This window comes from Melampsora larici-populina, assembly GCF_000204055.1.
Source record: "Melampsora larici-populina 98AG31 unplaced genomic scaffold MELLAscaffold_53, whole genome shotgun sequence".
Classification (NCBI taxonomy): domain Eukaryota; kingdom Fungi; phylum Basidiomycota; class Pucciniomycetes; order Pucciniales; family Melampsoraceae; genus Melampsora; species Melampsora laricis-populina.
The window spans coordinates 178805-193108 of record NW_006768817.1 but is presented as its reverse complement, the minus strand read 5'-3'; the positions used below and the strand labels follow the sequence as shown (position 1 = coordinate 193108).

The following is a 14304-nucleotide window of genomic DNA, read 5'->3' as shown; positions in this document are numbered from 1 at the left end:
AGCTGACCATGTATGGCATCTGTGTGGTTTGTTGCAATGTACTGAAGATCAGGAAGTGTTTGAGTGGTAGAGCAAGAGCTGTGCGGCGCCCGCCGCTGATTGGGCTAGTCAATCAGAAATTACAAATATATTCAAGTCAGAGGCGTTCGGTTGTTTAGTGTATTTTAAATCAGACATGATTATTTTTTGTTTCAGTATCAAACACAAATTACAAGATTATCCAAGTCACGCGTTCAGTTCTTCTGTTTATTTTAAACGAGACATGATTTTTTTTTGAGAATAAAATATTATTCAAAACAGTTTGCATGTTTTCCAAAACTCTTTGAGAAAAATCTTTGAGAATAAAATATTATTTGATTTATTTTGCCTTGTTTTTGAAACTCACCCAGAGACGAGCCACATGAGACACATGATAGTTTTTACCCTTTTTGGAATTATTAATTAAAAATGAAATGAAGACGCTGTTTCAACAGGCCAAAAATTTCCTATTTCATTGAGTATACCTTTGGGTTTCATTCACATGTTATTATCCAATATATAATGATTGAATAATATGTTCTCTCAGATCTAATCGAAGATAACAGGGCAGGTGGAGGGGGCCAAATTTTCAACCAATGAATGGACGGGCACTTTTTGGGGACTGATATTTTATAATTGCGGATTTACACAATACCATAATACTAAAAACATCAGGGGCGAGGGGAATCTGGATCATACGAGATAAAACAGAAAGGGAGATAGACAAAGTCAAAGGGTGGAGACTGAAATTTAATAATTGCGGATTTACACAATACCGTAATACGAAAAAAATCAGGGGTGAGGGGAATCAAGAAAAGACACGCGAATCTGGATCACACAAGTTCAATCACATTGGGAGATAGATAAAGTCAAAGTTGTTTATGGAAAAAAACATTGTTGGTGTTACAAGTTTGGATGTCCAACAAGGCTTTGAGAAGTTACCATCTCATAATACGAGAGGAATCAGAAAGGGAGATAGAAATCAGAAAGGGAGATAAAGTCAAAGGCATTTTTGAATATTTTTTTTGTCGGTTTTACAAGTTCTGATGTCCAACCCTTTGTGAAGGTGACTATCATATAAAGAAACTTAATGATGAATTGTGAGAGGATAAAGGAAGCACCAGAGTAATGTGAAAGTCATATCACATTCTGATATGGTAACCAACCGATCTATAAAAATCGAATTACGCAGAAGATAGCAAAACTCTTCATCATTCACTCTCGATAGGTGCTGATAACTACTACACAGAATCAGGCTGGATGGAGGAAGAGTGAGTCAGTATATACTGATGGCAAGGATTGGTCGGGATGACTAACCATTCATTTGATCATAACGTTCTTGAGCCTTTTCCAAAAGGCGGCCGGCGAGTTGACGATTGAAACCATGTTCCATCAAAATGGCCGCGGTCATCTTGACACCTGGCACCAAATCGCTCCAAGTTTGGATACCAGAGTTGATAAGGCGATTTCGAACGCGGTCGTAGTTCTTTGTGATGCCGCAAGCTTTCACAAAGATATCCAAGTCAGCCTCATGAGCTTGGAGGAACTCAAGCTCATCAGTATTTGCTTTGGACATGGCAGATTCGTCATTGGAATCAACGGGGTCTGAATAAACCGCGTCGGAATCAGTGATCCAAAAAAATTGGTCCTTTGGAGGATGGAATCCGTCTGACAGAAATGGTAAGCAAAGGTCAGTTTCACCACCATATCGAGGACTGACAATAAATCACAAACCTGAATGGATTTGGAACTTGTCATCGTCTGGTTGGCACATAGATGAAGATCAGAAATCATTAGTCTGATACAATACGTCAGAGGCATCATCAGAACTTCACCCACCTGATTCCATCTTCATCTTCTTTTTGGATGAAGACCCACCGGTCTTGCGCTCATCCTCAAAACCACGGCGCTTTTTGGATGGGCTTCGAGGTGGATAATGAACCTTCTGGTGGCTGTTGATTGTGATATCGGGGTCATCTGGTTTATAAAGAATAAATACAAGTCATCAAAGTCAAATCCGTTTTGATGGAGTCACTTCAAGAGAAAACTTACCAGACTCCAACTTTATATCAACGTTAGACTCTGAGGGCTCAGGGCGTTCAGGATAAACAAGTTTCTTAGGGAAATGAAGTGCGACATCAATGTTGTCTGGATTGAAGGAGAAATAACGGCAAGTCAGAAAGAACGATAAACGTCAGTGGTTATTATCCCTAACATAGTGGTCAGGAATAGACTGACCTGAAGACAACTCATCCTTCTTGACAGATAACGCGTCATCTAACCGAAACAACCATAAGGTTAATAAAAACAACTTGATGAATAGAGACTATGTTGAAAACTTACCGGAGCGGGTCTTGACCAGGGGCTTGGAAGATGACCCCAACACTTGGTTGTTGCCACCTTTCCTGGATGGTGAATCGGAAAACACTGGCCTTTTGAAAGGACTACGACGGCGAGGTGAGCCCAAGCTCTTGGACTTGCCACCTTGCTTGGATGGAGAATCGATACAAATCCCCTTGTTCAAGGGGCTACGACTGCGAGAGCGAATCTTACCCAATCGACCGTTAGAAAATCTGAGTTTAAGTCGGTCTTTGAGCTTAGTGCCAGGATGGAGGACTTGGGTTTTCTTCATCTTGGTTCGGTATTCGGGTGTGTTAGGCGCCATGTGCTTGGTTGCCATACCTTGCCCCTGTAAGTACGTAGCGCAAACATGATCAGGGTATTAGGATTGTTTTTGTAAAGTTTGGAAGTCAAGGATCCAGACTTACAATACATTTTGCCCATATGTAAGCACAGTGCAAAGTAAATCGATATTGAAAGTTAGGGTCCCAAGGAGCGGTGAGAATGGCACCATCACCTCCTGCAGTTCCGGTATCTGAATGGTAGTTGAACAGTTCGGCAGTGGTCACATGGAGAGAGACTTTTTTTTCGGATTCCTGTTCACAATTTCTTTGATTAGATACCTTCGTGATACCACAACAAAATAAGAACATAACACATACCTCGAGACGCAAGTTTGCATCGGCCAGCTCAGAAGCAACAGCTGCTGGCCCATTGGTCGAAGCAATAAGCTTTTTGGCAGCAGTAGCCTAAAAAGGTGATTAAACATCAAATTCAGTTGGAGAAAAAGACATGAGAGAAAAGCCAATATTCACCTTGGCTTGCTTCTTTGCAGCAAGCTTGGAGGACTCCGTATGAATCAAGAGGGTGGCCCTCCGGGTGTTTGAATGGCTGACTTTGTTGACAAAGTCGAAGTACTTCAAGTGGTCTTGAAGTACGATGGGCGGAGCACGTCCGACGGTGGTCTTCCACGTTAAATTACCAGCTACATCCGAATGCAAGATCATTTGCTTCATACCCGGTGCGTATGAATTGCAGATGTCAGCGCACATTTCCCTGAACTCCTTCAGGCACTTGCCATAAAGGCAAGCGCGTAATAATAAGGTCACCCCATTATTAAACACTTTGGAATCAATCACGTCGACGGTGGTGGCAGCGGATCGGCGGCCGGAAGGCTTGGCCTTGGTCTTTCTCGAAACGTTGGCAACCGGGTTATCAAGGACAACCTCCGCCTCCGTGTGTATCTTGAACAAGACTTGGATCTCAACCTGGTACCGGTGATCGAACTGTTCACGCTCAAAGGTACCCACCCGAAATAAGGGATCGGCCGGTAACGCAGGAGCATCATCTCCAATCAGGTGAGGAGTATCTGGTTCCCAGACTGAAGAGGTGAGGCTCTTGGTTAGCTTGGTACGTGACACACATTTGAAATGACATGTGTAGCTTACGATCGTTGACACCAGTGCCTGGCGCTTCCGCAGGAGCAGGAGTTTCCGGTACAACATCATTGATCGACAGCTCGGTTTGCAAAGAAACGAAACCAGAAGACAATTTGGAGTTCGACATGACCTAACCAAAGAACATAAACAAAGAAATAAAAGCAAATGAGTTTCACACCCCTTTTGCGTCCAGGTAGATAGACCCAAAAAAACAAGCCACAAACTGATACGAGTGATCTGGTAGATGACTTGCTGAAGAGATTCGATGAGTGATTTAAAGAGATGAGGAATAGACAGTTATATATGATAGTGCAAACTTTAACAGTTGCTAAAATTTTGTAAGTAACTACGAAAAATATCAAATCTGAAGTGAGCTGATGAGCAAAAAGATCAAATTCGCCCCAAGATCGAGGTCCTTTTATAGCCAAATGACCTCGCATCGTCGGTTGTGGGTCAGTGTAGGCAGTATCCCGAGTATTTTTGATTCCGCACAAATTCAAAACTGACTTGATGCCAAATTAAATAAATTGAGCCGGTAGGACACAGCTTGTAAGAAGCTAGGAGGTTTGTTCTTGAAGAGAAACTTCGGTGCCAAGCTTTCAGGGAGTGATTGAGACGTCAACAAAAGTGAATAGAGACGTTCTTGCTTGAAATCTTTGAGCTTGATCTTCACTGAATTAGTCGTCGAGATAATGACAGCTAGAATTAGGGAGGTTCTTGCTTGGAATCTTGAGTTCAATCCTTCACTGAATGGGTCGACGAGATAATTAGAATTGGGGAGGTTCTTGCTTGGAATCAAAGTGAGGATTGAGTGAGATGAGCTGCAGAAAAACTGAACAAAGTAAACTAAGTTTGAGGGTCCTAAGAGTTTTGATTGGAGAAACTGAATTTTCGAATTAGAGAAGAGACGTTCTTGCTGGGAATCTTTGGACTCTGAAACGGGTAGCAGACCGGAGACCTATAGTCGAGATAAATGGTAAATTAGGGACCTTCTTGGTTGGAATCTTTGAAATTTGAAACCAGTTGCTGACGGGTGATTGATTGAGTAGTTGAATCTTGTAAGAAAGCGTCGTTGTTGAACTCAATGTGATTCGATGCTTCCATTTACATAAGCCGAGTCTGTCCGATATCACCTAGAATCCATAATAAAAACAAGGGTATATTATCAATCAAAGGTCTGTTCCACAAAGATGATTGAAGGTCGAAAGAAGTACACTACATACCGTTGATAGCCTGGGTTAGATGAGTGCACTCGAAAGGGTTAGATGAGTGCACTCAAAAGGAGGAAGGAAGGACAACCGAGGGGTGGTTGGAAAGGAAAGGCCTTGATGAGCCTTGCCGATCTGTCTGACGTTTCTAAGAACTCAGAGGTGGGAGCCTTTGTCAAGACTGAATTGATGAAGTGTTGGATGTACGTGGGTAAGTAGTATGGCAGTGTCAAAGAGATGTCCGAACGTGGGAACCAGGGCTCAGGTCCAAAACTGGTTTTGTCCAAAGTTTTGGACATTCGGACAAAACCTGTCAACGCTCACAACTGACCATAAACTACTGATGATTCTTGGAATGGCTGTAGCTTGAACAATCCCTCTGATTGAAAAATCCGAGGCATCTTTGTTGGCTGTGCTGCGCGGCCACATCCGCGCGCCTCGCAGATAAGGACTAATTGTGAAATTTTGGCACGGAGACTCCAAGGATTAAGTCCTCTTAAGTCGTTTTTGACTTTTCCGGTGTTCCTCACTGATAAACAACACTTTGCCTTGCAGGCAAAGTTCTTCGGAAAAACTTTGTACATGTGTTCTATCACTGATCAACCTGGAAGAATCCTCCATTCGTGAACGCTTGAGGATCCTTTTCAAGCTACTAGACACTATGCGCGCATGCGCGCAACAGGAGAACAATTTACAACTCCAATTGATTGTTTCCAAGTTACCGTTTACTACAAAATCAAATACAAAAACCCACTTGTATAGGTTAAAACATATCATGTTTAACCACACTTTGCTATCAAAAGCTTCCCATATTGTCACCACCAACTCATATTCACTCCCCTATACATATGGAGGGTAATCAATTCCAGGTTAAATATCATGAGTACAATAAAATCCCCTATTTGACCATTATAAAAACCCTTATAAGCAGAGGAAGTTAATCTATTCCTGGTGACCCTTAATCAAGTGAACAAGACACAGAAAGCATTGATACCCCGCCTCCAGATTTGTAAAGGAAGATTCCACTTCAACCCCCTTGACTATCAAATGTTTTAGTACCTCAGTAGTGTAAGGTTCCCGCGATGCAGAGTTGACAGAACATACAAAAGTGTCTGAAACCTTCACTAATAAACTGAAAAACGATTGACGGTTAGATAGGTTTATTCTTGCAGTCTACAAATCAAGGGATGCATGGGTTTGTTGTTTAACGGGAATGGAGTTGATACAAATAAGCAAAATGGGCAAATATATATTGGCAAAATAGTGACAGGGATAGGAGGAGGGTTGTCCAATCAAAGTGGAGACCAAAAAAACCAACAAAGCATAGGCCATTTTATAGCCTACTGGCTAAGCATATGTGGTAAAAATGGTGGGTGACCAGTGTTATAAAAGCACAACTTCCAATCTACAAAGAAACAAAAAGACAAAAGACAACAACAATTGGTGGTTCAATGAGAATGAGAAATCAAACAAACAGATCCCAAACACAATTAGGTGGACCCTTGAATCAACAAACATGAAAGGCCAATAAACATGTGGTAGTGATCGGCTCAGCAGGGGGAGGCTAATTGGTTCACCATATAGACCAAGAGACCAAAAAACTAATACTTCATTGGGCAAAATACATGGACAATTGATTGAATTGAGTTACTTTTCAACTACAAGTAAGGAAAATTCAAAGATATGTAGGAGTAATCGGAGCAAGGAAAGAAGCTATGTGGTGCCAAATGCAGTAATAAACAACATTTGCTTTTCAAAAAGTGAGAAAACTGCTTGCTTCAAAAGGTCCGAGTCAACAAAAAACAAAGTGAAATTGGACAATAGAAGATGTGGAAACAAAAAGTACATATAAGAGAAACAAACTGAACAACAAAATCCAAATACTCGGACCGAGCAACAGATAACCAAACTCGAGTGATGCGAGTAGCTTGCAACATTTTGTTATTTAGATATATCTGCCCTGTGAAACAGCCAACAGCAACCCTTTCCCCTGACACAGCCAGAGGGGTTTTACTGGTGCTGGACATATGACATAGTGTTTGATAGCCTGACGGCTCCAAAAACACTTAAAGCAATGCAAAAAAAAGGGGGTGGTCCCCACTGTACAGCCTGTATTCACAACATAAAGCAACTTGAAATTCAAAAAAGGGCATTGTTGTAAAGATTTTCATCCCATTTTCCCGTCCACATCACCCATGATATCTAAGATATGAGCATACCAGGATGTGTACAACATTGGGGTGAAGAAAGTCGCCTGCAAGGAAAGTTGGTGTTTATCAGTGAGGAAAATGGGAAAAAGCAAAAAATGACTTAAGAGGACTTGATCCTTGGAGTCTCCGTGCCAGAATCTCACAATTAGTCCCAAGCCCCTCTGCAAGGCGCATGGATGTGGCCGCGCAGAGAGGGCTTGTTCAAGCCAAGGGGCTTTCCTACTCCAAACCACTACATCCATCTCAGTAAAGGCCTGTTTCCGCTTGTCCTTAGGCCGGTTATTCTCTAGGGACTTAAGGAATACCTAGAGATGAGGGTAGAGTGGGGGGCAAGGCTGCAACCCGGGCTGGCCTCAAGACAGGGCCAAGACCTGTCCTGACCCAAGGGCACCTCAGAGAGCATTCAGGTTGCCTTGAGGTGTGGTATGTTTCTTTGGGGGAGCAATACCAGAGTTGCTCAGCAAAAACACAATAGATTGCATTTGTCATATTTATCCAAGTACTAATTTGTAAAATAGCAAGTACTAAGTTGTAGCATATAAAAAACAAGAGTCTATTTGATAATCTTATTCAGATTTTGAGTCAAATCTGAGCTTCTAGGTTCTGCAGAGTCATTGAAGAACAATAATTGCACATTACCCTCCCAGAGGCTGAGAAATCTCACTCAGATGGTGAAGCAGTTGCTTGAACAGCAAGCATGGAACTAGCCATGCAAGCAAGAATAGGCCAGTTACACTGTGATCTTCTCCAGAAAGGTAAGGCATCACAATCTTCATCCTTGATTGTCAAACTGAGGTACTCCCTGACTTGGTCTCAAATTGAGATGGTCTTGCAAAACTTTATAAAGTGTCAAGGTATGTCATCATGGTTAGTTTGGTCTTGGACTTCTGGGTCAACAACTTTGATTTTGGGGTCAGCAGGAGGTTTGAATCTTTTGGCTGTTGATTAAAGTATTCAACAAGTTTGTCCTTGGTCCATCCAAGCGAAGATAAGCTAGTAGAGTTGATTGCTGAGAGATTGTGATGAGGATCTAAGATAGGGGCACATATATATGTAGACAGACTTTGGGAGGGCAGCCTTTTTGTACTGTTGAACTTTTTGAAGCATCAGTAAGATATCCCCCCGCATGTTGTGGGACTCATAATTGTGCCAAGCCTAGATAGAGAAATAGCAAATGATAAGCAAGGCAGAAATCAAAGTTTAAAAAAAAGAAAATAAGTGCAAGAAATAACTTACAGCTTCAAGACGTCAAACTATCCATTGGTAATCAGGCATTGCCTCTGAGAAAGTTGGATATTTTGATCCTTTGATTGATTTGATAACAACAGCAAAAGGGAAAAGAAATTGGACAATGCCTCCCACTAGATCCCACTCATTCTCCATGAGGTTGAACTTGGATAAGACTGGGTTTCCGTCACAGTGATACTTGATGACTCTCTTGAGTTCAAAGAATTGCTCAAGTGAGTTGTGGGTTGATGACCATTGAGTACTGACTTTGTGAACAAGTACAACCTTGCAAGAGAGATTGTGTGCACCAGCCAAGCCTGGCTTGCAGCGCTACACAGCACCACTCACGTGAAAACTGGAGGTGTAGCGCAAAAAAGACTCACTCAAGCTTGGTAGCTTTAGCAGTAGTGAGAGGCTTTTTTGGGGGCAAAAAAATAACTAGGAGTGTGCTTTTTCCTTGCAGCGCTTATGGGCTTTACAGGCAAAAAAGTAATGTTTTTTTGAAAAGAAAAATGTGTTTTGTATTTCAAAAAAGAACAGAGAGAACATACTGTGGAGTAAAGGGGTGTAAAAAAAAGAAAAAGCAACTTTGTAAAGGAGTTTATAGAACAAAAACAAATAGAAAAGAGAGAAAGGGAAAACATTCTTTTGATCAAAACAAAATGAGAACTCAAAGATGATTCTTTCTAGGTTCCTTCATGATTGCTTTATTCAAAAATCCAATTATTTTTTGCACCTCAGAAATCTTCCCATTGAGAGGGACATTTCCCCCATCCAGTGGGTACTACTAGCAACGCACAAACCCTGCCGTGGCGCGCCACATTTTGGGTCCACTGGGACAGTGCTGGGGTTTACCCCAGTGGCTACGTATCCCCACCGCAGCACAATCTCAGTTTCAAAAACCCAAGTGAGGCAGCAGCGCGCTGAAATGGGGCGCACCGCGCCGCAGACCGCATTTTTCGCAGGCACTCGATTGCATCAAGAAAAAAAGAAAAAAAATTCACAATTTAAAAATTTAATGTTATATAATAGTATAACATCGTAATATATTCAATCTACCATGTTGATTACCCTTTTGTTTTTATTTTTAGCCCGTTCATCTGAGTAAGAATTGACATATTTGATGGCATCCCCATACTCACCACCAGGGTCTACACCATCCTTAGTCCACTCGCGTGAACATACAGACATAGTGATGGTACTTGGAATCAGACCAGTGCGATCCTGAGAACAGACATCTGCTGCACCGGAAAATACTCGTTCCACAGAGCAAGTGGTACCTGCAAAAGCAAGGTAGTCCCTTGCCAAATTGGCACTCCTCGTGTACACTAGAAACTTGGACCTGTACCGAGGAAAACGTGTAACGCATCCTTGGCACGTATCCCATATATAGCGCCAGATGTGTTTAGGATGTCTCAGATGCCTCTGAGGCCATTGTCGAAACATACCAAGACCTCTTTGAAGTTCTACCAAGATTGAGCAACCTCTCAAGAAGTATCCAAACCACCTTCAAGCACGTACCAGGCATTCTACCTTCAACAAAACTTACATGTTGATCATGCCGGTGATCACACCAGCCCTAGATGTGTGAATTACCAGTCTTCACCTGTGTACAGCACTGTGTACACACCGTTGAAGCTGTGTGAACACAGCTCACATATCGGTGGCTACACATATACATATGTGTGCTGTAGTCCACAGTGTATACACAGCCGTAGGCTGATGTAGACTTTGATGCTGTGTGTACATGTGGTTATACATGTGTTTAACATGTAATGCCTACACGTATACACAGCAGCAAACCTAACTGCACAGTCTCACCAAGCCACTCATTCGCACACTAACCACCAACTTCTCTCAACCACTACCCACTGCACCCAGCCATACCACCAGGCGCCACATCAACCCTGCTATCAACTAACTACACAGCCATACCACACCACATCTCCTTCCTTATCAAGATCAATCATCAATAAACACTTTTTCATTCTCCAGGACGTGAGTTTACATTTCACACTCGACCTAACCCACTACACACCAATACTAACCACTAACCTCCTATGTTCACACAGTAGTAAACTCATACCTTTCTCAAATCAACGATCGAGATCAATCATCGATAACTACCTTTCTCAAATCAACAATCGAGATCAATCATCGATAACTACCTTTCTCAAATCAACAATCGAGATCAATCAGATATAACACCCTTTCTAAAATCAAAAATTCGAGATTGATCATCAACCGCACTCCTCTTTCATTCTCCAGGAAGTAAGTTTACATTTCATACTCGCCCTAACCCACTACACACCAATACTAACCACTAACCTCCTATGTTCACACAGTAGTACACACATACCTTTCTCAAATCGACGATCGAGATCAATCATCGATAACTACCTTTCTCAGATCAAAAATCAAGATCAATCATCGATAACCACTCCTCTTTCATTCTCTTGGAAGTAAGTTTACGTACTTGCCCTAACCCACTACACACCAATACTAACCACTGAACTCCTTTGTTCACACATTAGTACACACATCCTCTCAAATCAAAAATCGAGATCAATCATCGATAACCACTCCTCTTTCATTCTCTTGGAAGTAAGTTTACATACTTGCCCTAACCCACTACACACCAATACTAACCACTGAACTCCTTTGTTTACACATTAGTACACCCAAATCAAAAATCGATCTATCCCCATTCCTTTTCTTTGCTCAATGCTAGAAGTTTCAAATTCTTGAATTATCTTTTTTTATTACATTATTGAATAATTAAATCACAAGCTACTTAAACAAACTCAATATAATAACTTTCTGATTTCAAATCAAATTAATAAACTTACAAATCAACTTAAGCACCATGTCTGATACTCTCACCACAAACTCGGTTACTAACCAAAGCCCAACTCAAACAATACCTATCCCCGAGGCTGGGTGTACCTTTGCAACTCGTGATGAAGCTGCTGCGTATCTTAAAGAACATGCTCATCAAAATTACTACGCTGTCACAACATCCGACACCAGACCATCATTCATCACACTCAAATGCTACCTCGGTCCCAATCGATACCAGAAGAAGCTTCTGTCTGACGCTATCAAAGCCCAGTCACCCAATCTACCCGAAATTCCGACTTGCCCATTTGAAGTAACTGCAAGACGTAATATAAAGACTCGTCGGTTTGTAATCGAAATTGGGAATCCCGAGCATGATCACGAACCTTCCGAGGAGCACATTCCTATCGAAGCTCACTCCCGTCAAAGAAAGCCACCTGCCAGTGCTGAGACGTCTTCCAGCACTCAACCTCATTCTCAACCACCAACCCATCTCAATATGGTGATTCCAAATATCGAATCACTTTCAAACACTCCATCATCTTCTCAATCATCCAATCCTTACATACAACATCAATACACATCACTATTTACACGAATGCAAGCCCTGCCAAATCACTCTCAGACCTGCCTCCTCGCCCGTTTTATGTCAGAGCTTCAGCTTGCTGAAGCTCTCACTAACACTACATCTCAGATCATTTCCCAGCAAGTTACTATCCATCCTAACAACACTACATTAAATGAAAATCGCAAAGCTGAACTTACATCAACTGAAACACATGAAGCTGAAGCTGACATTCAAAAGGAAGAAGTTGATGACAAAGAAGATGTTGTTAATGAAGGAGTTGATACCAATCATCAAATCCCCACTGAAGATGTACAATGTTCAAAAGTAAGTTCATATTCTTCCATATCCTTCTTAAAAACATTCCGCTCAAATAAATAATGTTCTCATGATGTTCCCATGTATTATATGTCCTAGGGAAAAGAAAAGGCAATCCAACACACGACGACCCCCCAGTCCTCACCACTATCCAAGATATCTGATGAAGAATCTTCAAATAACCACGTAATGACTCAGCTAAAGCACCATCCTCGACCTAGATCAGATTCTCCGGCTTCTCATTCTCCTCTCACCCAATCTGTCAAACATCCAGAAGAGAGTCCAAATACTTCAGCAAAAGTCATCAAGCATGTCACCAAACCTCCTCAAGCACCCCCTCAATCAACATCAGCTGAGTCTATCAGCCCAAGAGTTACTCGAAAGGCTTCCAAAATGCAGGCTGATGCTGAAGCTGAAAATGTACGTGTTTTTTTTTCAGTTGATATTAATTCGAGGTTCAATATATATCTAATCATATTGAAACTTCTCCTATCTTTTCAGGATGAACACAAAAGAAAGCGCACCCGTACCCAAAAACAGGTTAGTGATTTTTTTTAACTAATGGTTTTTGACAATCAATACCTGATTATCATTTAAAAGTCTGTCACAGTGTTGGTGAAACCCAAAAAGGAAAGACCCCCTTCAAAATCATCACGACACCCTGTCCTTCAGGTAAGTAAATTTTTGTACTTTGAATTTTTGTTTCTTCCGATAAATATTCTAACATTCACCTGTGTAGACTTGGGATTTCCTGAAATATCTTCCCGGCAAACTATACCCCTTCATCAGGCACGCAGCCAATGTTCCCCCTAGTGGATTATGCTTGTTTGCTTCTGTGGCAGTTTCTCTTGGCCGCAATGTATCAGAGGCACCAGCCGTTCGAAGTGAAATGCTCGAGCATTTTAAGGAAAATATTGATTGGTATGAGGAAAACCTGGATCACGTATCATCACCGACTTTTGGAGTCAAAAAGATGCTTGAAATCCTGGAGTGGAAGGAGCTAGTGGCCACGTCGGACCTTTGGTACCCTCTTCCAGGCGGCTTATGTATAGTATCTAACACCTTCAAGAGGCCAGTCATCTTATATTCTGACTGCATTCCCAACAGTTCCACTGTTCCGCCTTTCTTCTCTCCTCCCGAAGATGTGGAGCCTATCATCATTGGTATGATTTGAACGTCTCATTGTATTTCTCTCCCACCCTTCCAATCCCCTCCGTCCCCACAGAGTGGTTTGAAACACGGTTTGATGAAGCAATTGGATGGGAGGACAGGTTTGCTCCTAACATACGGCTTTTCCGGGAGTGGCGTAGAAGGGTCAATAAAGGGCAACTACAGGGTGATGATTAATAAAATATTTTGTGTTTTGGGAATAGTAACTTCCTTTTTCTTTGGAAGTAAAGCTTGACCTTGTTTATCTCAATTAACATGAAAAGTAACCTTCTTTTGTTTATCTTGTCTGTTTAAAATATAAAATATATGTTCTCCATCTGATTGAACAACAAATTTGGATTTCAATCAAGATTCTGAATTTAAAAGGTTATACAAGGGGATGATGTCTAAAGTGTACACACAAGGGTATACACCAGCGGTTGGTGTACACACATAGGTGTACACTCGTGTTTAGTGTACACACAGAGGCGTCACCAGAGGTTTAGTGTACACACAGGTGTGTATACTCCCCACCTGTGTTTAGCTAGTGTACACACAGGGGACCAGAGGTTTAGTGTACACACAGGTGTGTATACTCCCCACCTGTGTTTAGCTAGTGTACACACAGGGGTGTACCCTGGTGTTTAGTGTACACACAGAGGTGTACACACAGATGTTTGGTGTACACACCGGTGTTTAGTGTACACACAGATTAGTATACTGAACACCGGTGTATATTCAGTGTACACCGGTACACACCAGTTTGTGGACCAATGTTTGATGTATGGGAAGGTTGGTATACCAGTGTGTACACTAAACTCCAGTATGTCCACCTGTGTTTAGTGTACACACCGGCGTAAACCACGGCGTTGTGTACACGAAGATGTATCTACCGGTGGTTAGTGTACACACAGGCCTGTCCACCGGTGTTTAGTGTACACACTTCAGCAAACACTGGTGTTCCTTACATACACTTGTGTGTACCCCGGTGT

At 41.8% G+C, this 14304-nt stretch overlaps 2 protein-coding genes across 2 annotated transcripts; one reads left to right on the top strand and one right to left on the bottom strand.

The window, feature by feature from the left end:
* Nucleotides 1-1105: 1105 nt before the first annotated feature.
* MELLADRAFT_111370 (uncharacterized protein) lies at nucleotides 1106-3863 on the bottom strand (the record flags this gene model as incomplete). Its single annotated transcript, XM_007415675.1, has 8 exons — nucleotides 1106-1188; nucleotides 1753-1779; nucleotides 1858-1995; nucleotides 2071-2166; nucleotides 2257-2295; nucleotides 2362-2506; nucleotides 3498-3764; nucleotides 3807-3863. The coding sequence occupies 8 exons, from the start codon at nucleotides 3861-3863 to the stop codon at nucleotides 1106-1108; spliced, it is 852 nt and encodes a 283-aa protein (XP_007415737.1).
* Nucleotides 3864-11308: 7445 nt separating this feature from the next.
* MELLADRAFT_92844 (uncharacterized protein) lies at nucleotides 11309-12976 on the top strand (the record flags this gene model as incomplete). Its single annotated transcript, XM_007415778.1, has 5 exons — nucleotides 11309-12172; nucleotides 12263-12583; nucleotides 12665-12703; nucleotides 12764-12835; nucleotides 12953-12976. The coding sequence occupies 5 exons, from the start codon at nucleotides 11309-11311 to the stop codon at nucleotides 12974-12976; spliced, it is 1320 nt and encodes a 439-aa protein (XP_007415840.1).
* Nucleotides 12977-14304: the final 1328 nt, after the last annotated feature.